This window comes from Bubalus bubalis, chromosome 2 (genome assembly GCF_019923935.1).
Source record: "Bubalus bubalis isolate 160015118507 breed Murrah chromosome 2, NDDB_SH_1, whole genome shotgun sequence".
NCBI classification, from domain to species: domain Eukaryota; kingdom Metazoa; phylum Chordata; class Mammalia; order Artiodactyla; family Bovidae; genus Bubalus; species Bubalus bubalis.
The window spans coordinates 177,635,290-177,660,590 of record NC_059158.1 but is presented as its reverse complement, the minus strand read 5'-3'; the positions used below and the strand labels follow the sequence as shown (position 1 = coordinate 177,660,590).

Here is a 25,301-nt window from a genome sequence, read left to right as displayed (position 1 = left end):
CAAATTAACCTCTGTGGCATTAACTTTCTCACCTGAAATAGGGGAAATGATCATGCTTGTTCTGTTGTTACTTTACTGCAACATTTAAAGATCGATTGTCCGTTATCCATGTCTTCCTTGGTGGCTCAGATGGTACAGCATCTGCGTACAATGCGGGAGAGCCGGGTTGGGAAGATCCTCTGGAGAAGGAAATGGCAACCCACTCCAGTACTCTTGCCTGGAGAATCCCACGGATGGAGGGGCGTGGTAGTCTACAGTCCATGGGGTCTGTTATCTAGTCTGAAGGTAAGAATAGTTAGGACATCGTCCCTTGGCGTGAAACAGCTTATGAATAACTGAACTGCAATGGCGTGGGGGGGGGGGGTCACACATAATACGTGCTTTAAAAATCTTTTCATTATTATTTTATTGTTAGGCTTCCCAGGTGGCGCACTGATCAAGTATCCGTCTGCCAATCCAGGAGACACAAGAGACGCTGGTTCGATCCCTAGGTGGGGAAAGATCCCCTGGAGAAGGAAATGACAACCCACCCCCATATTCCTGCCTGGAAACTTCCATAGACAGAGGAACCTGGCGGGCTACAGCCCATAGGGTTGCAAAGAGTCGAACACGACTGAGCGACTAAGCACGCAGACTAGAAGAGGGGTGGAGAGAGAAATGAAAGTGATTTGTAAACCATAAAAGTGCTTCAAAAATCCTCCCAAAGCCCTAGGGGATGAAAACAGTTGAGGAATCTCAAGAGTTTGGTTACGGATCTGGGTTTCAAGGTTGTCGAATTCTCCATATTTGGGCCTGAGTTCTCAGAATAGAACAGGATAGGATGTTAGGGCTGAGATCATCTGGTACAATTTTATGCTAATCGAAAAATTCTTGCCTTCTGTCGCCGTGCCCTGACAATAAACAACACCGCCACCCCAGACTCTCCCATCCGAGTCCCAACGGCATGACGTCATCGCTCCGCCCCGCAAACTCCAGGGCGTCGCGTCTCTAAGCTACCTTTCAGCCGCCAGGTCCGGCAGCGCCTGCGCAAATGCGGGGCGGGTCGAGCCGGGGCGGTCGCGAGTGCGCCGCGAGGGGGCGGGGCTAGTGCGCACGCAGCTTCATCCCGTCCCCGCCCTTTCTCTTCCCGGTTTCCCTGTCAGCCTGCGGGTCGGGTCTGGCGGCTGTTTCCGGTAGGAGCGCGGTGCAGGGCTAGTCGCTGTCTGCTCCTCGTCATGTCCTACGGTCCCTTAGACATGTACCGGAACCCGGGGGGCTCCGGGCCTCCGCTCCGGGACTTCAACAGCATCATCCAGACATGCAGCGGCAACATCCAGCGGATCAGCCAAGCCAGTGAGCCGGGGTACCGCGGCGGCTGGGGGGGCGGGGGCCGTCCTGACGAGGCTGCCGGGACGGCGGAGCCCGGCCGGGGCTACGGCCAAAGCCACACCTGAGGCCGTCTCGGGCGCTCCGCTCTGGATACGGTGGGCTGCCATCCGCGAATCTGCCAGGCCCAGGCACCCTGAGGGTCCGGCGCCTCAACTGAAGCTCGAGTTTCTTCTCAGGAGTTCTGCCCTTAAGGTGTTTTGGGGCTAAGACAGCAGTCCTGACAGCCCCAGGGTGGGAGGGTGTGTTTGTCTGCCCCAGAGCAGTGAGTGAGTCGACCTGATGCAGCGGTCAGCCGAGTTTTTCCTGTCATCTGCTTCCCTCCACCCACTTCTCTTTGACCAGTTTGGATCGGGAGTTGTTTACTGGTTTAGACTTTACATTCTGCTCAGCTTCTGGCTTCTTGAAAGTCAGCTGCTTTCAATTAAGCAGAGTGGAGAATGCATGTGTTTTGGTGACTTTAATACGGTTCTTCCTGTAACGTTTGAAAGTCAGTTACAATGACTTGTATTCAAGGGGTCAGATGACTTCTACTTTAATAAAGAGAATTCACCAAAGACACTTCAGTTTACAGTATTTTGTCTTTTGTAGCAGAAGATTTGCGTGTTTTTGGATTTCAAGCTGATGAGTCTTTTGTTTTCCTCCCCATCTAGTTACTCTTTTGAACAAGCATGATACACAGAGACGCTCAGGGACATGGCCACAATCACGTAGCAAGTAAGACATGGTAGAATCGGTGGTGGATTTCAGAATGTCATTGCTTGTCTTAAAACTGCCTCCCCACTGTTAGGGTCTAAATGAGACTGTAGATGAATGAGTTAAATCTTGTGCCTGAAGATCATCTCAGAGCCTTATAAACAGGAGGTCAGCAGCAGCAGCAACTATTTGGAAGGAATGGTATCATCATCCTTATTGTTTATTATTGTGTTTTTGTGAGCTTGGCTGTGCCTTGTTAATAGGTAGAACTAGTTGGTCCTGAATCACAATTATGTTCTATATTTTAAAGAAAAATACCACTTAGCTTTTAAATTTAATATGTAATGTAGAATTTGAGAGAGGGACAGTTTCTGATGGAAATCATTTGAGTCTTGGCGCCTTGGGAGTGGAAAGAAGACTATGTGATCTGTGAAATCCAGAAATTTGAAACAAAAATTTATATGACCACTGGTGGGATTTTCCTGGTGGTCCAGGGAAGTTAAGACTCCATGCTTCTCTACTGCATGGGGCGCAGGTTCAAACCATGGTTGGGGAACTAAGATCCCATATGCTGCATGGTGCAGCCAAAAAATATTTTAAAAATATATGACCATTGGTTCAGAAGTATAGTACTTTGTGTTCCAGTTTCCTTTTGTGAGGGAGCTGTAACACAGGCTAGATCAGAAAATTCTGATTCAAAGCCAAAAATTTATTGTTGAGACCAATTCTAATTTTAATGTCTATGTGTGAAATGTTCATTTTGTATGCATTTGAGTATCATGCATGTACTGTGTATAAGAACTGGCAGGGAGCCTTTGGCGTACATAGCAGCTGAAAGGATTTGGTGCTATAGAAGAGATATAATAAAATTATAGGTAGTCAGGAGAGACATCTTTTTCACTTGGGAGGGACCAAGGAAGGCATTATGGCATTTGAGTTAGGTCTGGCTGGAAAGATGGTGGAAAGGATTTGAACTTTTTACAATAAATAAGAGAAGGGCATTTAAGGAGGGAATTAAATGAACAAGGCATGGTAGGGGGAAAGCATGTGCTGTGTATAAAAAAGTAGAGTGGTTTAATTTGGCTAGTGTGGTGAATTCTAGAATGGAGTGCAAAGTAGGCTTGAAAAGGTTAAGTTGGGACCCAGATATGAAGAGCTTTAAGTGCTAACCTAATGGGTTTGGATTTAATTCTGTAGAAATGTGTAAATCGAGTTGGAAGGGAGAGACTGGAATCAGAGATACCAGTTAGGAACTGAAAATGAAAAGAAAGAAAGGATAGGAGAGGTGTCTTTGGCGATAGAATTCATAAGATTTAGCTCTTGGTTAGGCATCAGGCTCAAGTAATAGTTGGATTCAGCCATTAATAACATTAATAGCTAACATTTTTGGTACATACTGTGTGCCAGGCGATGTAAGTGCTTTACAGGCATTATCTAACTTGATTTTGTAACAACCCTTTGAAGTGATTACCAGTATTATTTCTTTTTATGGGTTAGGAAACAGGATAAGAAACTTGAAACCAGATCTGTCTCTTAGGACCAACATTTAGCCTTTTTATAATTTTTAATTAATATTACAGTTTTGTAGCAGCTAACACTTCAGCAGGTTAGAAGTGACTTTTTTTTTTACTCTTCATAGGAAGCTATGGGGAATACCTGAGCTGTGGAACTTTCTCCTCTTGTGGTTGGTCTACCTCTCCTGCTAGATTGTTAGTTCCTTTGAAGAAATGAGACATGACTTATTCATCTTTATATTTCTAGTACTTACCTAAGATCTACCCATATGATAGATTCACTTATTCGCTGTTCAACAAATATTCTTTGAGCACTTGCTATGCATAGGGGATGGAGTGATGAGCAAGATAGACAAAACCCTGCCCTGATAGTGTGTGTGTGTGTGTGTATATATATATATATATATATGTATGAATGTGTGTATATACATACATATGCATACATACACATATATAACTAATGTTGAGAAATAGTAAGTGCTATGAAGGAAAAATAAAGCAGGATAAGGAGACACAAAGTAACCAGAGAAAGAAGTGCTATTTATTCTTACATCAGATGGTCAAGGAGGGCCTCTCTGAGTAGACCCCTGAATGAAGTGAGGGAGCCATGTGGGTAGCTGAGGGAAGGCATTCTAGGCAGAGGAAATTGCAAGACAAAGACCTCAGTGCCTTCAAGAATGGCAGGGAGACTAATGTGTCTGGACTGCAGTTAGAGAAGGAAGCATAGTAGGAAAAGAGGCCGTGGAGATAGCCAGGGATCATATTATTTAGGGTCTTGATGCTCAGTAAATTGTATTTAGTAGATTTGAATGAATGAGATTTTTTCCACCATCTTGAAACTCTCCCTGCCTCATTTACCTTGTGCTATGTGATTCCTACCACATCTTATGACCCTAGGCAGTGTGAGTTGGAATTTTCCCTTTGGGATTGTTTAGTGAGGCTCTGGGAGTTGGAAATGGGTAGGGTGACATTGTCTCTACCCATTTACCAGGCTGGTACCCATTCCCCAAACTTGGCCAGTGTACATAAGTATACAGTCTGGATGTGACACCGCCCCCCTCCGCCCCCTGCTTCAGACATATGCCCACGTCCATATAGTCCTGCAAGGACCTGTATTTATTGAAAATATGAGAGAATAGCTTATTCTTTTTTCTCAACTTTTCAGCTGCATTTGTGGGTTTGGAATTGCTGAGCCTTTCAGGCTGAAATACGGCAGGCCACTGTGTGGGTTGTTATAGGTACAGCTAAGGTTGACTGCCTGGCACAAACGGTTGTTATCAGTATGTGTGGGCAACAGAAGAAAAATGTTTGACTCCGCCTGTTGTGAAACGAAGGGTCTGGGCAGATAGAGGGCAATAACCTAACAGGCTCCAAGTTATCTCTGAAGAGATTAAAGAACAGCATGTCTGTTCTTTAATGTTGCTAATTTATTGATATGATTTTGTTTATAAAATCATAAATACTAAAAACTTAAAAGCAGCTAAACTTTTAAAATTGACTGTTGTGTGAAGTCCTGTTGGCTGTTCTTTTAAAATTGTTTCCCTTTGCTGTTTATTTTGTTACCCACTTTGTGAAGTCTTCATGATCTCAACATCTGTATCCAGCAGCATAGTCTCAGTGTTTCTGTTCCCTTTCTAGTTCACCCCAATAATGCAATCAGCAGTATGTCTAAAATCCCTCTTACCTCCTCAAGAGCCTACAGTGGCTGGCTGTTGTTGCTGCATCAGGTCTTAGCATTCCGCTTTGCTTCCATTGTCTTTGTCATCTTAATCCAAATTAGCCATATTTTCTCCTATTCATCACCCTTTGCTCCGGGCAGGCTATTTTTCTTAACATCCCTAAGCATTGATTTCTGCAGCAAGTTTTTGCTCATTCTATTCCTCCTTTCTTCAATCGTTCCCTACCTCGCAAACCACCTAAATTATACAAATCCTTTGAGTTGTGCTTAAATCCTGCCCCTTGTAACTGAGCTTTCCCTTGCTTTTCAAAGAATGAAGTCAACAGGAGCCCGGGAGTTAGGCTCAGCAGATCTGTGACAGAGTTCTTGCTCCTCTATGTTGTACCGTTAGCCTGGAGCAGTTCCCCTTTCTGTCTGTTACCCCATCTGTAAAATGAATGCTATTGGTAAAATGCGTTCTTTGAAAGTGCCTAGTATAGTGCCCGGCTGGAATAGCATTGGTTGAGTCCCCTGCTCCACCATAGTTTAGTAGTTAAGTGAGCGGGCTCAGGAGTCAGACGGTCTGGGTTTGAGTCCTAGATCTGCTTCTGACTAGCTGTGTAAGCATATTGCTGTACTTCTCCGTTTCAGTTTCCTCATCTGTAAGATGGAGTTAATAACAGTCTTTACTTCATAGGATCATGAGAATTAAATGAGGAAATTTATGTAAAGTGCTTGAAGCAGGCTTGCAGCATTGTTTAAGAAATGTTAACTGTCATTTTGTTTTTCTTTCTGAATTCGCAAGCTTAGCACTTACTTTATTCTGTATTCTGTAATTAATTCATGCTTTTTGACCTTGTTATTCCAACTGAGAGATCACTGTTAGTGTTATGGGGATAGCAACCGTGCATTGTACAGCTCTCTTTTAACTACAGGGCCTGGCACTGCAGTGGATATGTGTTAATAGTTGGCATTCAGTATGTACTTAATTGATTTTTATCATCACTAAGTACATTTTTCTTGGTCTCGAGTTTGATAATAATAGCTATCCTTGATTGAGTTCTTTTAAGTGCCAGACACTGTTCTGAATTTAGCTTCATATTGTCTTAATGTCAGCCTCACAGCAGCCACAGGAGGATTCCCTTATTATTCCCATTTTTTAGGTGAGGAAACTGAGGCGCGAAGGAGTGGAGCCTTTTACTAGGAATTGTGGAACTGGGAATAACACACAGGCAGTCTCAGTTCAGAGTCTGTGTTCTTAACCCGCTGTGTGTTCTGTCATGGGTGTGGTAAATAGAAGATTATACCTTCGATATTCAGTGTTCGAGTTCAGTTTAGTTTAGAGCTTTCCTATCATAGTGGCTAAAAAGTCAGGTCATTGGCAAAACTAATACAGTGTTTCAGGTTTAAAAATAAAATAAAATTTAAAAAAATCCAAAAAAAAAAAAAAGTCAGGTCATTTTCATGATAGCTTTGCAAAAACTATGCAAACCTAATTTTCAGAGTAAGACGCTGAGATGCCTTCATTGTCATGACTTATGTTGTAACGTAAGCTATCATGTTCTCATTTTATGTAAATACGATTCTTTCCTTGAATATATGTTTGCTTGTTTACCTTTATGGTAGTTGCTTTCAATGTGTCTAGACTTTGATATGGACTAAGGTTCATTTGGAGATTCAGATTTGGGTAAAAGCTGATATCAGCTAAAAGTCCACGAAGAATGTTCAGTTTAGAGCAGTTCCTAGTGTGCATGTTAGCTGTAATGTACAATAAATTAGTTTGCTTTATAGTCTTATAAAAGTTTTAGCCAGGACATGCTTTTAAACATGAGAGGTCAGTGATAGGAGAAATTGAGGCCTAGTTTTAAAAATAACAAGATTGCTTACACAGAACTGAAGAACTTTTCTTTACATTTGGCCTAGTCATCTGGTTTCCAGATTATGTAGCATTTCATAGAGGATAGATACCCAGTGATTTTCATCCAAAATGTAACAAATCAGTCTAAAAGTAAAACTTTCATTTACTAGAATGCTTAGAAAAGGAGTTTTCTCATTAACTAAGCTGACCAGAAAACTCTTCTAGATTTAACCCATTTTGATAAAAATTATTCCAAAAAGTATCACTTTTACTTTTTAACATCTTAAGTGCATTCAAGGGAAAAATAAGTGTGTATGTAACTGTTTCTTTTTGTGCTTTAGGTTTAAGGGATACAGTTCTTTTCTTTTTTTAAAAAGAGTTATTTGTTTATTTTTGTAGCTGGGCTAGGTCTTTGTTGCTGCCCTGAGCTTTCTCTAGTTGTAGGGAGTGGGGGCTATTCTCTAGTTGTGGTGTGTGGGCTTCTCCTTGCGGTGGCTTCTCTTGTTGTAGAGCTCAGGTTCTAGGCTCTCAGGCTCAATAGTTGTGGCACACAGGCTGAGTTGTTCCCCACCATGTGGCATCTTCCTGGACTAGGGATCAAACCCATGTCCCCTGCAATGGCAGGTGATTTCTTAACCACTCGACCACCAGGGAAGTCTCAAGTGATACAGTTCTTGGTTATGAAACAGATGGGTCATTGAGTCACTATTTTCAAATAAACTCTGATGTTGGTGGTTATGGAGGGCATTATACAAAGAATTCTACTTCCAGTAAACAAAGACGTTACTGTCCTTATCATTTGAGTTTTGGGGCATCTTGCTGGAAACTTTTAGGAAAATATCAATATTCAGGAATTTGAATAGAATTAATGAAAGCTTGGATTCATTCTGGTGCTTAGCTAACAAGTGATGCTATAAAGTCCTCCTCCCTCCACCCAATCCCCCCATCCCAATTTACGTATCTCAGCAAACAAAAGAAGTCAGAAAAGACTAGGTAAAAAAAGTTCTCAGCTGAGTTTAAACCAAGAACAGCTGATTTTAAATTGACTTTTCCCCCATAATCTATAAAATCCCCTTTGCTGTCTAGGGCACTTAATACATTTTGATTGATGATTAACAACTTGAAATTTTGAAATCTCTAGAGTTTCTAAAGAGAATGCTGTATGTAAAGACAGTCAATAAGATGAGATCTGTTTCCTTGAACCGCCATACTAGTAACATTTACCTCTATGTGTCACCCTGTAACCAATTATTTTCTGGAGGAGTGGTATGCGTGCGTGTGTGGTTATGCAAATACAAAAATGAGTAGAATGTGGTCCCTCCTCTCCAGAGGTGTATAGTCAGTCCAGTCCCATTTGTACAGAGAGGCAGAGTCTCTCTCAGCCAAACTCAGTCTTGCAAAAAAACTGCTTGGTTACACAGCATCATTCTGGAACTAGAGCTGCTTCATTATTGTTGACTTTTATCATTGAGCAGTGGTGGGAGTACTTAAGGGTCATTTAGTCCTTATGAAGTCATAATAATTGAATGAGGAAAAAAGCCCCACCCACACAAATAGTAAGTACTGTGACAGACAATAAGTACTCAATACGTGTTAGTTAAACCTGAATATCATATACAATTGGTGAAAGAGACCCAGCAGCATGAAATGATTTATTTGGTGCCATACATGTAGTTATGGTCCTGTTTGGCTTAGAATTTAGGTCTCATTATTCCTAGCTCATGTTCGTTCATATCTGCTGCCTTGAAAGTGGCATGACATAAAACTGAGGAAGTAAAGTCGCTCAGTCGTGTCCGACTTTTGCAACCCCATGGACTGTAGCCTACCAGGTTCCTCCCATGGGATTTTCCAGTCAAGAGTACTGGAGTGAGTTGCCATTTCCTTCTTCAGAGGATCTTCCCCATCCAGGGATCGAACCCGGGTCTCCTGCATTGTAGGCAGATGCTTTACCGTCTGAGCCACCAGGGAAGTCTCAAAACTGAGGCTAACTGAATTAATCAGCAATTGCTTCCTGCTCCCTGGGTGCTGGCACTATGCTGGACTCTGGTAAATATGCAGGAACCTTCCCAAAGGTGGCAGGGCCATAGGGAAGGGAGCGGGTTAGAGCAAGGGCATCAGCCTATCTGGAGGAGAGAGCTGTTAAGTTAGGGAGCTGTCAGATAAGCAGGGTGGGGCAAAGTGCAACACTGGCAAATGGAAGCCTGCCCTAAGTCACTACATTCTGTGTATTTCCTCTAAAGGAGGAAATGTAGTCTGCCTGTGAGAGAGTCTCAGTTCAGTTCAGTTCAGTTGCTCAGTCGTGTCTGACTCTTTGCGACCCCATGAATCTCAGCATGCCAGGCCTCCCTGTCCATTACAAACTCCCGGAGTTCACTCAGACTCAAGTCCATCAAGTCAGTGATGTCATCCAGCCATTTCGTCCTCTGGCGTCCCCTTTTCCTCCTGCCCTCAATCCCTCCCAGCATCAGAGTCTTTTCCAATGAGTCAGCTCTTCACATGAGGTGGCCAAAGTACTGGAGTTTCAGCTTCAGCATCATTCCCTCCAAAGAAATCCCAGGGCTGATCTCCTTCAGAATGGATTGGTTGCATCTCCTTGCAGTCCAAGGGACTCTCAAGAGTCTTCTCCAACACCACAGTTCAAAAGCATCAATTCTTTGGCGCTCAGCCTTCTTCACAGTCCAACTCTCACATCCATACATGACCACAGGAAAAACCATAGCCTTGACTAGACGGGCCTTTGTTGGCAAAGTAATGTCTCTGCTTTTGAATATGCTATTTAGGTTGGTCATAACTTTCCTTCCAAGGAGTAAGCGTCTTTTAATTTCATGGCTGCAGTCACCATCTGCAGTGATTTTGGAGCCCCAAAAAATAAAGTCTGACACTGTTTCCACTGTTTCCCCATCTATTTCCCATGAAGAGATGGGATCGGATGCCATGATCTTATTAGTTTTCTGAATGTTGAGCTTTAAGCCAACTTTTTCACTCTCCACTTTCACGTTCATCAAGAGGCTTTTTAGTTCTTCTTCACTTTCTGCCATAAGGGTGGTGTCATCTGCATGTCTGAAGTTATTGATATTTCTCCCGGCAATCTTGATTCCAGCTTGTGTTTCTTCCAGTCCAGCGTTTCTCATGATGTACTCTGCATAGAAGTTAAATAAGCAGGGTGACAATATACAGCCTTGACGTACTCCTTTTCCTATTTGGAACCAGTCTGTTGTTCCATGTCCAGTTCTAACTGTTGCTTCCTGACTTGCATACAGATTTCTCAAGAGGCAGGTCAGGTGGTCTGGTATTCCCATCTCTTTGAGAATTGTCCACAGTTTATTGTGATCCACACAGTCAAAGGCTTTGGCATAGTCAATAAAGCAGAAATAGATGTTTTTCTGGAACTCTCTTGCTTTTTCGATGACCCAGCAGATGTTGGCAATTTGATCTCTGGTTCCTCTTCCTTTTCTAAAACCAGCTTGAACATCAGGAAGTTCACGGTTCACGTATGGTTGAAGCCTGGCTTGGAGAATTTTGAGCATTACTTAACTAGCGTGTGAGATGAGTGCAATTGTGCGATAGTTTGAGTATTCTTTGGCATTGCCTTTCTTTGGGATTGGAATGAAAACTGAGAGAGTCTAATGTGACATAAAAAAATATAGTTATTGGAATTAGCCCTGGATTTGAATTCTGGTTTTTATGGACTTCCCTGGTGGCTCAGGCGGTAAAGCGTCTGTCTACAATGCGGGAGACCTGGGTTGAATCCCTGGCTTGGGAAGATTCCCCTGGAGAAGGAAATGGCAATCCACTCCAGTACTATTGCCTGGAAAATCCCATGGACAGAGGAGCCTGTTAGGCTACAGTCCATGGGGTCACAAAGACACGACTGAGCGACTTCGCTTTCACTTTTATGACACTGCTTAAAACCATTGGTGGCTTCCCATTTCATTCAAATTGGAAGCCCTTGCTCTGATTTACAGGGTCCTATGTATTCTGGCTGCCCCCCTCTCTCATCTCTCTCTAGTCACATTGGCCCCCTGTTTCTCCATCACAGCCAGTGCTCTTGCCTTGGGGACTTTGTGCTTCATGCTCTCTGCTCGAAAGCTTCTCCCCCAGATATTTTCATGGTTTGATCTTTCACTTCCTTTAGGTCTCTACTCTGTGTCACCTTATCAGAGAGGTCATCTTTGACTACCTCCTGTAAACTACTACCCTCTCCCTACCCTGTTATTCTGGCCCTTACCTGATTTTATTTTTCTTTATAGCACTTACCACTACCTGATACATGCTTATTATCTCTTCTCCTAAAAAGGAAAGCTTCTTTAGAACAATATCTTCTAGAGCACATAACTGTAGAATAGGTATTCTAAATGAAGGAATGAGTTTTGCAACAGCGTGAGCCTCAGTGTACCCACCTGTAATAATGCTTATCTAATTAGATTAAGGGGCTTCCCTGGTGGGACAGAAGGTAAAGAATCTGCCTGCAATGTGGGAGACCAGGATTCAGTCCCTGGGTTGGGAAGATCCCCTGGAGAGGGGAATGGTAACCCACTCCAGTATTCTTGCCTGGAGAATCCCATGGACAGAGGAACCTAGCAGGCTATGGTCCATGGGGTCGCAAAGAGTTGGACACGACTGAGCAACTAGCACAACCACAGTAAGATAATGCTTTCCAGGAGTGAAGGAAAAGCACTCTTCTGATGTTTCCTCCACTCTCAATACTTCTGACACCAGGTGTGTGGGTTTACCACACACCAGTGGTCAGTTTCTCTGGACTTAAGTTGGGTGTCCTACAATTTAATTCAATTCTTTTTTTTTTTCATGGCATTTTATTTATTTCTGATACTACCTGGAGTTAGCATCGGATTCCACAAATTAAGGGCTTAGTCCTACAAGGCTCCCCCGACCCCACCCTCTTCAGATGCCAATTGTAAGTGTAGGTTCTTATCTGTCTTTCTGACCAGTGAGCTGTACTGGAGGTGTTCCCATGAGCCCCTCTTCAGGTTCAGCTCGTTTGCTGGTCCAGCTCACATAACTCAGGAAAACATTCACTTACTGGTTTATTATAGTGAAAGAAAGTGAAGTCGTTCAGTCGTGTCTGACTCTTTGCAACCCCGTGGACTGTAGCCTGCCAGGCTCCTCTGTTCATGGGATTCTCCAGGCAAGAATACTGGAGTGGGTTGCCATTGCCTTCTCCAGGGGATCTTCCCGACCCAGGGATTGAACCTGGGTCTCCCGCATTGCAGGCAGACGCTTTACCCCCTGACCCACCAGGGACTGGTTTATTATAAAAGGATATAATTCAGGAGCAGCCAGATAGAAGAGATTCCTAGAACAAGGTATGTAGGAAGAGCTCAAAATTTCTATACTCTCTATGGGCACTTACACCCTCCCTGCATCTGTGTGTGGTCACCAGTCTATGCTTGTGTGTGTGTGGTCACTCAGTCGTGTCTGATTCTTTGTGACCCCATGGACTGTGCCAGGCTCCTCTGTCCATGGGATTTCTCAGGCAAGAATACTGGAGTGGGTTGACATGCCCTCCTCCAGGGGATCTTCCTGACCTAGGGATCGGACCCGTGTCTCCTGAGTCTCCTGCATTGGCAGGTGAGTTCTTTACCGCTGAACCACCTGGGGAGTCCACCAATCTGGAAGCTCATCAAATCTAGTTCAAGAATTTATAGAGTTTAATCTGTACTTCCTCTCTACCCCCAGTTTCCCTTCTCAGAGGTTGGTGGGTGGAACTGAAATTTCCAACCTGCTAATTACTTGGTCTTTACGGTGACAAACCCTACCCACCCTAAGGCTATCAGGGCTTAGGTCACCTCAATAGGTAAACTCTGTATGCTCCAAAGGAGCCCTTTATGAATAACAAAAGACACTCCTATCACTCAGGAAATTCCAAGGCTTTTAGGAACTCTGCCAGGAACTGAGGACAAAGACCAAATATACTTTTTATTATATCACATCAACGGAGAAGACCCTGGCACCCCACTCCAGTACTCTTGCCTGGAAACTCCCATGGATGGAGGAGCCTGGAAGGCTGCAGTCCATGGGGTCACTAAGAGTCGAACACGACTGAGCGACTTCACTTTGACTTTTCACTTTCATGCATTGGAGAAGGAAATGGCAACCCACTCCAGTGTTCTTGCCTGGAGAATCCCAGGGACGGGGGAGCCTGGTGGGCTGCCGTCTATGGGGTCGCACAGAGTTGGACATGACTGAAGTGACTTAGCAGCAGCATACCACATCAAGTACATAGCCCAGTGTCTGGCACATGGTGAACGCTCTGTAGATGCTAATGTCTGTCCTCTTTCTTAAATTATTTGTTTGGCCAGTCAGTTGATAGCTTTGATTCTGATTCCCATTAGACTTAAGTAAGAAGGACATTATACATCTTAGTGATGAAAAATGGTTATTTATATCTTACATAATGCTTTTTTAGCAGAATGCAATCTTTTATAGTGCTTTACATTTTCCTATGGAACCATTAAGCTAAAAAGCCCTCATTTAATAGAATAGTTATATTTTAGGAAAGTTTGTCAAAAGGCAACTTTTTAATCATGTGAAATCTATATTTCTGTTATAAAATTGGAGTTATATTTTGCTTAAAAGATGGTCTTAAAATAAGATAAAATCATGATTTGAAGTGTTACACACATATATATTCTTGACTGTGGAAAGTTTTGCTTTGTAACACCCGTTATGGCACCGTGATCTGAGCTAAGGATGTTGACCTAAAACAGAGACTGCCAGATATTTCTCCAGCAAAGACAGGTTTATTCAGAGTTACCAGAGAGTTGCAGTTTGGGGTCTGCAATCAGGGCAGGCCAAGTGCAAGCCCCCTCCTAGCAAGGGAAGGTAAAAGAAAGTTGGGAAGAATACAGCAAACCCAGAGTCCATGGCTTCTCATTGGCTTAGAGGTATCTTCCTGCTGGGCTCTGCTGTCTGGTAGATGTGAGAGCTCCCCCTTGGTATCTCCCAACTCCATTTAATTGAGGTTTCCATTTGTTAATTTTTTGCAGGAGAAATAACTCCTAGACGCTGTTAAGGGCTAGGTTGTTCAGTTTCCCTTAGGTGTAGAGTCACTCAGCAATCACCTAGACGATTTTGGCTAATTATTATTTCTTAACAGACTTAGAAGCTATTAACATATCTGTGTTTCTGTAAGGTAACTGGTCCTTACTAAGCTTGCCTTTTTACTGCTCTTGGTGACCAAATTAAGGTCAGTATTATGACTGTGACCCCCAAATTTTTTATTTAAGAAGCACCCTATCATAAGGAACAATTAATTTTTAGAATTTAAAATTCTAATAAGTGAAGTTTCATTTTTATTGGACATTGAAGCCTTGTATATAATCTGTTCCTATAATAGATACAAATTGTTACAGTAAGCATTGGTTTCCTCATCTTCTTCCCCTAAGCCAGTCATTTAGCAGTCTGGTGTTTCACAAGTGGAACTGGATTAAACCTGAGAGGGTAGGAGAGCCCTCATAAAGGAACTGTCTTTTGGCCAGAGGAGCCCTGTACCTATTGTGATATATTATCTCTTGAAGTCCTGGTGAAACTTGGAGATAATTATGTTTCACTGGACACAAAGTACTTTGTCATTGTGTTCTGTATTCCAGTTTCTTGCAATAGAAGACAGTTGTGAAGTTGCTCAGTCATGTGCGACTCTTTGCGATCCCATGGACTATAGCCTACCAGGCTCTTCCGTCCGTGGAATTTTCCAAGCAAGAGTACTGAAGTGGGTTGCCATTTCCTTCTCCAGGGGATCTTCCTGACCTGGGGATCAAACCCAGGCCTTCCGGATTGTGGGCAGACGCTTTACCCTCTGAGCCACCAGGGAAGCCCTATAGAAGACAGTGAATGCTTTTAAAATGCAAGCATGCAAACAAAAAACAAACATACAATAAAATTTCAAGCTCTATAAATGAATGAAGCTCCCCCATCTTCTCTGCCAACAGAAAAAGAAAATAGAAAGTAGGACATAGGAAATCAGGGGCTCTATTCCTGTTGTAGAAGTCAGTGAGCGACAAGGGTGTTCAGATTCCCAGCCAGACTATTTCTGACTATCAGTTCTTCCGGAACTCTGCTTTCCTAGTCCAGGGCTAGGGCCTTAAACATCTAGGATTCAAATATGACCATTCCTGATCTTAGCACAATATCTTGGTAGAGTAATCTGAACAAAGTGATGTACTATTTGTCTACAGACAGCATAGTTAAAAGAACATAGGCATTGGAGTATGATGTCCCTGGGGTTGAATTTTTTGCCCTACTTCTTTTTGTGTGTGTGCTTACATAAGATATTTAACTTCTCTAAATCTATTTCCTCATCTGCAAAATGAACATACATCTACTTCAGACTGTTGCTATGAAAATGAATAAGATTATGTATACAAAGCTCCTAATATAGTACTTGGCACATAGAAGGGTGCTCAATTAGTGGTAACTTATTATCAATAATAAATGTACATTGTTTTTCCAAAAATGTTTGCTGTAGAAAATTATTTTGTATTCATGAATTTAAATTTTTATTGTTGTGAATTGATACTTGGTATCAAGGCCATTCCAAAAGAGACAAACATTTTAACCAATGCCACTGGAAATCTGGTAGAATGTGGAAGTTCTTTGGGAGTGACGAAAACCACCACCTTCTGCTTAGTGGCATAGTTACTCTCTAGGAGAAAGGTAGATCTCACAGGTAGATTTAGAAGAGAATAGTTTAGAAGATCAAGACCAGGGTCTTGATCATAGCATGCTTTCTATTAGTTGTACATTCTTATTCAGGATATGGGGAGAGACCAGTGATCTGAGAATTAGTGTGCTTGTTTTTTTAAAAAAATTTTATTGGAGTATAATTGATTTACAATGTTGTGTTAGTTTTAGGTGTATAGCACAGTGAGTCAGATTTTCCCTTATAGACCATTGCAGGGTATTGAGTAGAGTTCCCTGTGCTATACAATAGGTCCTTATTAGGTATCTACTTTATATATAGTAGTATGTATATATCAATCTCAAGTCTCCCAATTTATCCCTTCCCCTCTCCCCAGGGTGCTTGTGATGAATGTATTTTTCTTTTTAATAAATTTTTATTTCCTCCTCTCCCCAGCCGCTCAGATAAAGAACTTGATGAGCCAACTAGGAACTAAGCAGGATTCAAGCAAGCTACAGGAAAATCTGTGAGTAGCTTCCTAATAAGTTTGGGATTTGTGAGGGCCTTTTGGGGACACACTTAATGCTCTTGCTGCTTGGCGGCTTAGGTTTCAGGCCTGTGAAGTCAGCACAAGAGGCAGTGGGACATGAGGTCATAGCTGGATCTAGAAGAGGAGCAACAAAATACATTAATGGGTTGTGATCTCCCTTGCCTCTCAGAGTCCTTGGACTCTGCTTTTCTTCCTCCCTTGGACAGCTTAGCAGAACAATTTAGGGAAGTAGAGGGGGAATCCCTACGACTCTTAAATTGCATTCTCCCTACAGGAGCTTCCTTGTTGGCACAGGCCTCCTGATGATCTACAGTGCTTGTCTAATCTGTTGGATTTCCAACTGTATATAATATTAAAGAAGTGTATTCGGAATGGCCCGAGGAGAGAAGAGTGGAATAAATTCTTTTGATTATGTCCTTCTTGACTCTATCTCTGCTGTTAGAAGTTCTAGTTTTCATCTTTAACACTATTTTTGTTTCCTGTCCTAGACATTGGGAACTGAGAGAATGACTTACTGTTTGTACTTTGAGCTTTTTTGAGGGAGACATGAGGTAGCTGTGGGTATGTTAGTACTGTCCATGATGCTCAAGCTTCGGATTGACTCTTTTTGGGGGCTTTTGTTTTTTATTTTGTTATTGTTATTTTTTTTGCTGTACCATATGGCTGGTTGGATCTTAGTTCACCAAGCAGGGATTGAACCAGTGCCCTCTTCGGTGGAAGAGGGGACCACTGAACCACCAGGAAATTCCCATTTTTGTTTTTTGTTTTTTTGATTCCCTCTTGGTTTTGACTCTCATGGTTTTTTAGATTTTTTTGGTTTTGCTTTTTTTTTTCCCTTCTATCTTGGAGACCCCTTTGCAGTGAAAAAATATTAGTAATCAGTAGTGTGGTTTCTCTGTCCTCCCTTAAAACCGTTGCAGAAATGGCCAGATAGTAGAAGAAACCATGACTGAAAGGAATCTTTTTTGTATTTCCAGTACCTTTCAATCCCACACATTTTTCCCTCTTTAATTTCCTTTCCCCTCTGCTCCTTACTTTTTTTTTTTTTTTTAAAAACACAGTATAGGGCTTCTTTGTTTTGGAGAAAAGAGCCAGAAAGTCAAGCATAAAGCATAGGTAGGGAGCCAAGGGTAAAGCTGAAAAAGCACCAGCTTTAAGCACAAACGTGGGAGTTGATCTTTGGAGGTTGTTCCCTAGGGTAGAAGCTCTGCTTCTAATGCACATTTCATCCAACCCCCAGGGCGTGGATTCTGTCACTAGTCAGTGGCCTGTGACAGACAGTAACCATGCGGAACTCTTGGGCAAATCAGCCTGAGATTTTCAGAGAGAGTTCAACGTGTTAAAACTATTAGATTGAGGTGTGGGGGCAGCTGCTTTTGTATTTCTATCAGAACTGCTGAGAATGCTTTTCTTTTCTCCCCAAAGAATTAAAATACCTAATCAGCAGTTTTCATTGAGGTAGGTTCTTTCTACTTGGTAACATGAAGACAACTTGAAGTGAGTTTGACTAGGTGGTACTTTTGGAATTCTGTTGTGAACCTGAGCATCTGGGAACCCATTCCTTCAGGTGCCCTTTCATTCCCTGCATCATGAGACACTCTGAGAACAGACTGATGCTAACAGCTCTCAAGAAGTGAGAATATCCTAAAACACATCTTTTCTCTCTTAGGCAACAGTTACAACACTCTACAAATCAGCTTGCCAAGGAAACAAATGAATTACTGAAGGAACTGGGGTCCTTGCCCCTTCCTTTATCTACTTCAGAACAGGTTGGTATTTTCTGGGGTTTTGATTTATTTATTTTGAATAAGAAAAATATTGGTTTTTTTGGAGAGGCGGTATGTGAAACAAACTTGGCCTTCAAACTGAACCTCAGTTTCCTTATCCATAAAATAGATAAGTGTCTACTGTGACAATAGAAAGAATGCAGGTACCAGATCTTGGAAGGTATTAGTAGGTACTCAATATGGGTAGCTGCTGTGATAATTAGCAATAATATATTAGTAAAATGAGTTTAGCTGAAGAAGAATCTCAGTGTTTGCATCTTGTTGGGATTTGATTAGCAGCTTTATGCTTTCTGGCTTGATTCTAGTTTGCTTGTATCCAGTGTCTATAAATTTCAAGCAAACGTCTTTTTTAACTTTGCAGTCACTTTCATGTCACATTTTTCTAGGTTTCCAGTTAAGGAAATGCTCTGAGAAATAGATTTCTCTGCTCAAGTCGTTTTCTTCAGTGGCCATTTAAATCCTTTAGAGACACAGTTTCTATTGGAATTCATTGTTCCCTTGATATGCCATGCCTTTCCTTCACTTGTTCTTGAAGTCAAATGTGTCCCCTCCATTGTAGTTTGACTTTTTAACCTACTGTTCGTGGTCTGCCTCACATCCTGTCTCTTCCAGGACAAAAATCTTCTCTATCTTAGACTATTGTGATTTTATTTTGCTTTAGTTTCTATACTATTCATGGGAGCACTTAACTTACATTGTTTTTTATTAGTGAATTCTTTAAATGATGATATTTCGTCTCTGATGGCTGTAAAGATGAAGCCTACCACTTCCCCTTCCTGGGTTGTCTGTGAATTGTAACTGTTGGAACATAATGTAATTTTGATTGATCGCCATTTAAAAGAAATGAAAGAATAGAAATATCAGAGTGTGTAACCATGTAATTAAGGGAAATACTGTTACATGAAACTTTTGTTTCACACATATGTGTATATATGATGCTAGGTCAAGATGTCACATTTTTATTCTGGATCGCCATTAAAAAAGTTTGAAAATCATCAGTTTAACTCATTCCTGGCAAGGCGTTTAATGAAGTATGTGTTCAGTCTTTGGATTCTTGGCATCCCCTTGCACAAAAGAAAAGAACCGAAACTAGGTGCTTTGTCATCACGCTGCAAAGTAGTAACCTTAGCATAGCCACCCTTTGACTTTGCCTGTGTGCTGTTTGTGTTGGTTGTTTCTCATACTGGACCAGTTCCCCTTGCCATTCATTCTTTCAAATTGTTCCCAAATCACCCCTTTCCTCTCCCAGCTGTACACATAGGGAATACACACTTGTAGATAGTTTTAGCAGTAAAAAAAAAAAGGGAATCTAAGAGTCTGATGTCAACAGAATGTGCTGCAGTCCACGGGGTCTCAAAGAGTCAGACACAACTGAGCAACTGAACAACAGCAAAGTGTTAAATAGTAGCCTAAGCAACATAGAAAGTTCAATCTGCTTTAAAAAAAAAATCTAATGTATTCCAAAATCAAATAGAAATTATTTTTGGATTATGCATCTTCTTGTTTCCTTCCATTATCTTGGATCATTCAGTTCAGTTCAGTTGCTCAGTCGTGTCCAGCTCTTTGTGACCCCATGGACTGCAGCTTGCCAGGCCTCCCTGTCCATCATCAACTCCCAGAGTTTACTGAAACTCATGTCCATTGAGTCAGTAATGCCATCCAACCATCTCATCCTCTGTGGTCCCCTTCTCCCGCCTTTAGTCTCTCCCAGCCTCAGGGTCTTTCCCAGTGAGTCAGCTGTTCGCATCAGGTGGCCAAAGTATTGGAGTTGCAGCTTCAGCATCAGTCCTTCCAATGAATATTCAGGACTGATTTCCTTTAGGATGGACTGGTTGGATCTCCTTGCAGTCCAAGGGACTCTAAAGAGTCTTCTCCAACACCATAGAGCAAAAGAATCAATTCTTCGGCGCTCAGCTTTCTTTATATAGTCCACCTCTCACATCCATACATGACCACTGGAAAAACCATAGATGGACCTTTGTTGGCAAAGTTTGGATCATCAAGAACATAAATCCACAGAGGTATTATTTCTGGTGAAATATAAATCCTGGATTCCCTTCCTCCTATTGTGCTGAATATTCTTTTCCTTTTCAATTGTTTCTTTATCTAATTAATCTTAGCCCTGTCACTCATCTTTTTGCTACTGGACTATCAAAACATACATTGTACTTTCACATTTCTTTCATACTTATGCACTATTATCAGTGATCTTCTAATTGCCAAATCCTGTGGGGGTTTTTCTGCGTTTTTATTCATTTCTCTTTGTTTTATTTGATCCTCCTATTCATCCTGTCTTTACTGAAACTTCCTTTTTCTTCCCATGATTTCCATAGTAAAGACGACAAAGTAGTTTTCATGTCTCCCGATTCTGGTGACCCCTTTCTGGCCTTTTGTCTCTCTTACCCCAGGTTGAGTCTCAGCTTCTCTGACTCTGTGTCTTCCTAGAAGTGGCTGTGCCCCAAGGCACAACCAGTGATCCTCTAATTTTGTTATTTTATGCTTTCTCCCCCAGGAGTCTTTTCTACTTTTTTGAGCTTCCTGTGACTTTTATGACTGTGGTCCCCAAATCTTTTTCAATCCCTCACCCCTGCACCTCTGAGTACTTGGCCCATATTGCTAATTCCTGCTCTGACATCTCCTCTTTGATATGCTAATAAATCCCTTCTGTTTCACCCAAACCCTCACTAAGCTGACTGACAGTACTTACTGTCATAAAAAAAGTTTGTGCCTTTTGACCTAATATTTCCACTCATGCAAATGTTCCAAGTTCTAAGGGAAAAAAAAACAGCTATGCACTCTGGAGCCAGGTTTCCTGGATTTAAATTCTACCCCTGCCATTTACTATATGATCCTAGGCAAATTGCTTAACCTCTGTGTGCCTCATTTTCCAGATCTGTCAAATAGGTACTTTAATAGTATAAGTTGATATATGGATTAAATGAGTTATTATATAAAGTAGTTATAACAATATGATATGTGATAAGCACTGTATAAATATTAGCTGTTACAATAGGGCTTACTTTAGCTTTATTTGTAATAGTTAAAGATAGAACAATCTAGAAGGAATGCTTACATACAATTTACTAGATCAACTTAATGGAGTATTATGTAGCAAAGCTTTCCTCAGCAATCAATGCAAAGAAATCGAGGAAAACAACAGAATGGGAAAGACTAGAGATCTCTTCAAGAAAATTAGAGATACCAAGGGAACATTTCATGCAAAGATGGGCTCAATAAAGGACAGAAATGGTATGGACCCAACAGAAGCAGAAGATATTAAGAAAAGGTGGCAAGAATACACAGAAGAACTGTACAAAAAAGATCTTCATGACCCAGATAATCACAATGGTGTGATCACTCAGCTAGAGCCAGACATCCTGGAATGTGAAGTCAAGTGGGCCTTAGAAAGCATCACTACGAACAAAGCTAGTGAAGGTGATGGAATTCCAGTTGAGCTATTTCAAATCCTTGTGAAAGTGCTGCCCTCAATATGCCAGCAAATTTGGAAAACTCAGCAGTGGCCACAGGACTGGAAAAGGTCAGTTTTCATTCCAATTCCAAAGAAAGGCAATGCCAAAGAATGCTCAAACTACCGCACAGTTGCACTCATCTCACATGCTAGTGAAGTCATGCTCAAAATTCTCCAAGCCAGGCTTCAGCAATATGTGAACCGTGAACTTCCTGATGTTCAAGCTGGTTTTAGAAAAGGCAGAGGAACCAGAGATCAAATTGCCAACATCCGCTGGATCATGGAAAAAGCAAGAGAGTTCCAGAAAAACATCTATTTCTGCTTTATTGACTATGCCAAAGCCTTTGACTGTGTGGATCACAATAAACTGTGGAAAACTCTGAAAGAGATGGGAATACCAGACCACCTGTCCTGCTTCTTGAGAAATCTGTATGCAGGTCAGGAAGCAACAGTTAGAACTGGACATGGAACAACAGACTGGTTCCAAATAGGAAAAGGAGTACGTCAAGGGTGTATATTATCACCCTGCTTATTTAACTTCTATGCAGAGTACATCATGAGAAACGCTGGACTGGAAGAAACACAAGCTGGAATCAAGATTGCCAGGAGAAATATCAATAACCTCAGATATGCAGATGACACCACCCTTATGGCAGAAAGTGAAGAGGAACTAAAAAGCCTCTTGATGAAAGTGAAAGTGGAGAGTGAAAAAGTTGGCTTAAAGCTCAGCATTCAGAAAACGAAGATCATGGCATCCGGTCCCATCACTTCCTGGGAAATAGATGGGGAAACAGGGGAAACAGTGTCAGACTTTATTTTTTGGGGCTCCAAAATCACTGCAGATGGTGATTGCAGCCATGAGATTAAAAGACGCTTACTCCTTGGAAGGAAAGTTATGACCAACCTAGATAGCATATTCAAAAGTAGAGACATTACTTTGCCAACAAAGGTCCGTCTAGTCAAGGCTATGGTTTTTCCTGTGGTCATGTATGGATGTGAGAGTTGGACTGTGAAGAAGACTGATCGCTGAAGAATTGATGCTTTTGAACTGTGGTGTTGGAGAAGACTCTTGAGAGTCCCTTGGACTGCAAAGAGATCCAACCAGTCCATTCTGAAGGAGATCAGCCCTGGGATTTCTTTGGAGGAATGATGCTGAAGCTGAAACTCCAGTACTTTGGCCACCTCATGTGAAGAGTTGAGTCATTGGAGAAGACTCTGATGCTGGGAGGGATTGGGGGCAGGAGGAGAAGGGGACAACAGAGGATGAGATGGCTGGATGGCATCACTCACTCAATGGATGTGAGCCTGAGTGATCTCCGGGAGTTGGTGATGGAGAGGGAGGCCTGGCGTGCTGCGATTCATGGGGTCGCAAAGAGTCGGACACAACTGAGCGACTGAACTGAACTGATGTAGCGAAGACCAAATTGTGAAAAGTATGTTAACATGGAAAATGTTTATGATACACTTAAATGATAATATTTTTGGATAGTGAGATTGGGGAATGATGTTTTTTCCCCTCTGTTATTTAATGTTTATGTAAAAATTAAAATCTCAGGAATGGGATAAAAAGTCCCTCATCTAAATTTGCTTTCAGTGTTACCATCTCTCTCCCAGGTGTGAAATGTGAGTGATCCTTTGACTTTATTCTCCTTTCCCCACAGCCAGTCGCATGTTTTTTAGACTCATTTCTTTGTGTTCTCATTACTGATACCATGTCTTCCTAACCCTAAACCTTGATTATTGTGGTCATCTTTTTGACTTATTTCATTTTCCCATTCCATTGTGTTCACCATCGTGGACTCATCTTTCTAAGTTATCATTTTGTACACATCATGTTCCCCTCATAGAAATCTTCATTGCTCTTTGTTATTTAGAGGTTGAATCCCAAACTCATTAGCTTGGCATTTAAAACCTGCAGCGGCTGGGCTTCCTTGGTGGTCCAGTGTTTAAGAGTCCGCCTGCCAATGCAGAGGACACGGATTCAGTCCCTCATCTGGGAAGATCCCGCATGCCACAGAGCAACCAAGTCTGTGAGCCACAAATACCGAGCCTGTGTTGTGCAATGAGAGAAGTCAGTGCATTGAGAAGCCTTCGCACTGCTACAAAGAGTAACCCCCGCTCTAGAGAAGGCCTATGTGAAGCAGCAAAGACTTGGACAGCCAAAAATAAATTTAAAAAATAAAATGAAACCTGCTGTGGGGACTTCCCTGGTGGTCCAGTGGCCAAGACTCCGCCCTCCCGATGCAGGGGGCCCAAGTTCGATCCTTAGGAAACTAGATCCTGCATGCCACAGCTAATAGTTCACATGCCACGACTAAAAACTCCACAGGCCACAACTAAAGAACCCGCATGCCTGCGTGCATGCCTGGTAAGTTGCTCCCATCATATCTGACTCTTTGTGACCTATGCACTAGACTGCCAGGCTTCTCTGTTCGTGGGATTCTCCAGGCAAGAATATGGAGTGGATTGTTGTGCCCTACTCCAGGGGATCTTCCAGACTAGGAGTGGAACCCCATCTCTTAGTCTCCTGCATTGGCACACGAGTTCTTCATCACTAGCGCCACCTGGGAAGCCCTGCATGCCACAACGAAAATCAAAAATCCTGTGTATGCCACTAAGACCTGGTATGGCCAAGTAAGCAAATCTTTAAAAGATAAAAATAAAACCTGCAGTGGCCAGCCCCTTCCCTATTTTTTCAATTTTATCTTTTAGCTATTCTCATGAAAAAAACCTTTGGTTCCAGTCAAACTACCTTTTTATAAATCCTCTGCAAATTTCTGCCACCATGCCTTTGCTCGCACAGTTACCTTGCATGGCTTTGCCTTTCCCCTTCTCTCTGCCATTCATGCCTTACTCTTCCCTTAGTGTCCACTACCTCTTGAGGCCTTGACCACTTGGATTCTTACTGATTATACTTGCCTCTGTATAACCTGTAGTACCAATTGACTACAGCAGGTGCTCTCAGGATGTGCTTTTTGAGACATAGTATCAGTCAGCTAAGTAAACATAGCCTGTAACTCTGCAGAATAAGCTTTTAGGTTCTCAAAGATTTTGAACCTCACTATAGTGTGAAGGCAAATGATTCTATGGTGTTCAGGTAAGCTGTGAACTAACTATAGATGAATACAGTTTTTAACATGTTGGCAAGGAAACAGTCTCTATTTGAGTCCAGTCTAAATCCATAGGTGTTTATTCTGCTTTTAGATTCTCCTGGGAACCAAAATTCTGAACTGTGGTTCCCTCTGAGATTCCCTTACAAGGTAAAAGACACCTAGTTCACAGGTTTGTCAGAATGAAAGAAGGAAAACTCTGACTTGGCCTTTAGTATTAACCAGAGATTTGAGTTAGAAAAGAGCAAGTTCATTCATTTAAGGAAGAGCCTATTTCATAGTTCTTTTCCTAGTTGGGAATTTTTAGGGGGTGTACTTTTGCTTTTAAAGGGAATTAAAACCAAATGATTCTGGGTTAATATGAAATTTTAAGCTCTTGTTTAATTTCCCAGCGCCAGCAGAAACTTCAGAAGGAACGTCTCATGAATGACTTCTCTGCAGCCTTAAACAGTTTCCAGGCTGTGCAGAGAAGGGTGTCTGAAAAGGAGAAGGAGAGCATTGCCCGAGCAAGAGCTGGATCTCGTCTTTCTGTGAGTTTATTTCCAAAAGAAGACCTCTGTAAATTTCAGGATGTTCTTTCCTAAGTTTAAAAAAAAAATTTGACCATTTGTCTTTACTTTCTATCCCTCCAAATAATAAACATGGACATTAGCTGCT

General features: G+C 42.0%; 1 protein-coding gene across 2 annotated transcripts in view; it reads left to right on the top strand.

Moving 5' to 3' along the window:
* The first annotated feature begins 1,099 nt into the window (after positions 1–1,099).
* Positions 1,100–25,301, top strand: part of STX12 (syntaxin 12) — a 35,991-nt gene continuing 11,789 nt past the window's right edge. The window contains exons 1-5 of one of the 2 annotated variants that reach the window (XM_025278629.2): positions 1,211–1,332; positions 2,019–2,082; positions 16,185–16,254; positions 17,948–18,047; positions 25,037–25,174. In XM_025278629.2, the coding sequence (XP_025134414.1) occupies positions 2,037–2,082; positions 16,185–16,254; positions 17,948–18,047; positions 25,037–25,174 (354 nt within the window). In that variant the 5' untranslated portion in view covers positions 1,211–1,332; positions 2,019–2,036. Of the gene's footprint in view, positions 1,333–2,018; positions 2,083–16,184; positions 16,255–17,947; positions 18,048–25,036; positions 25,175–25,301 lie in introns of both variants that reach the window. The other variant, XM_006049666.3, reaches the window with a different exon arrangement.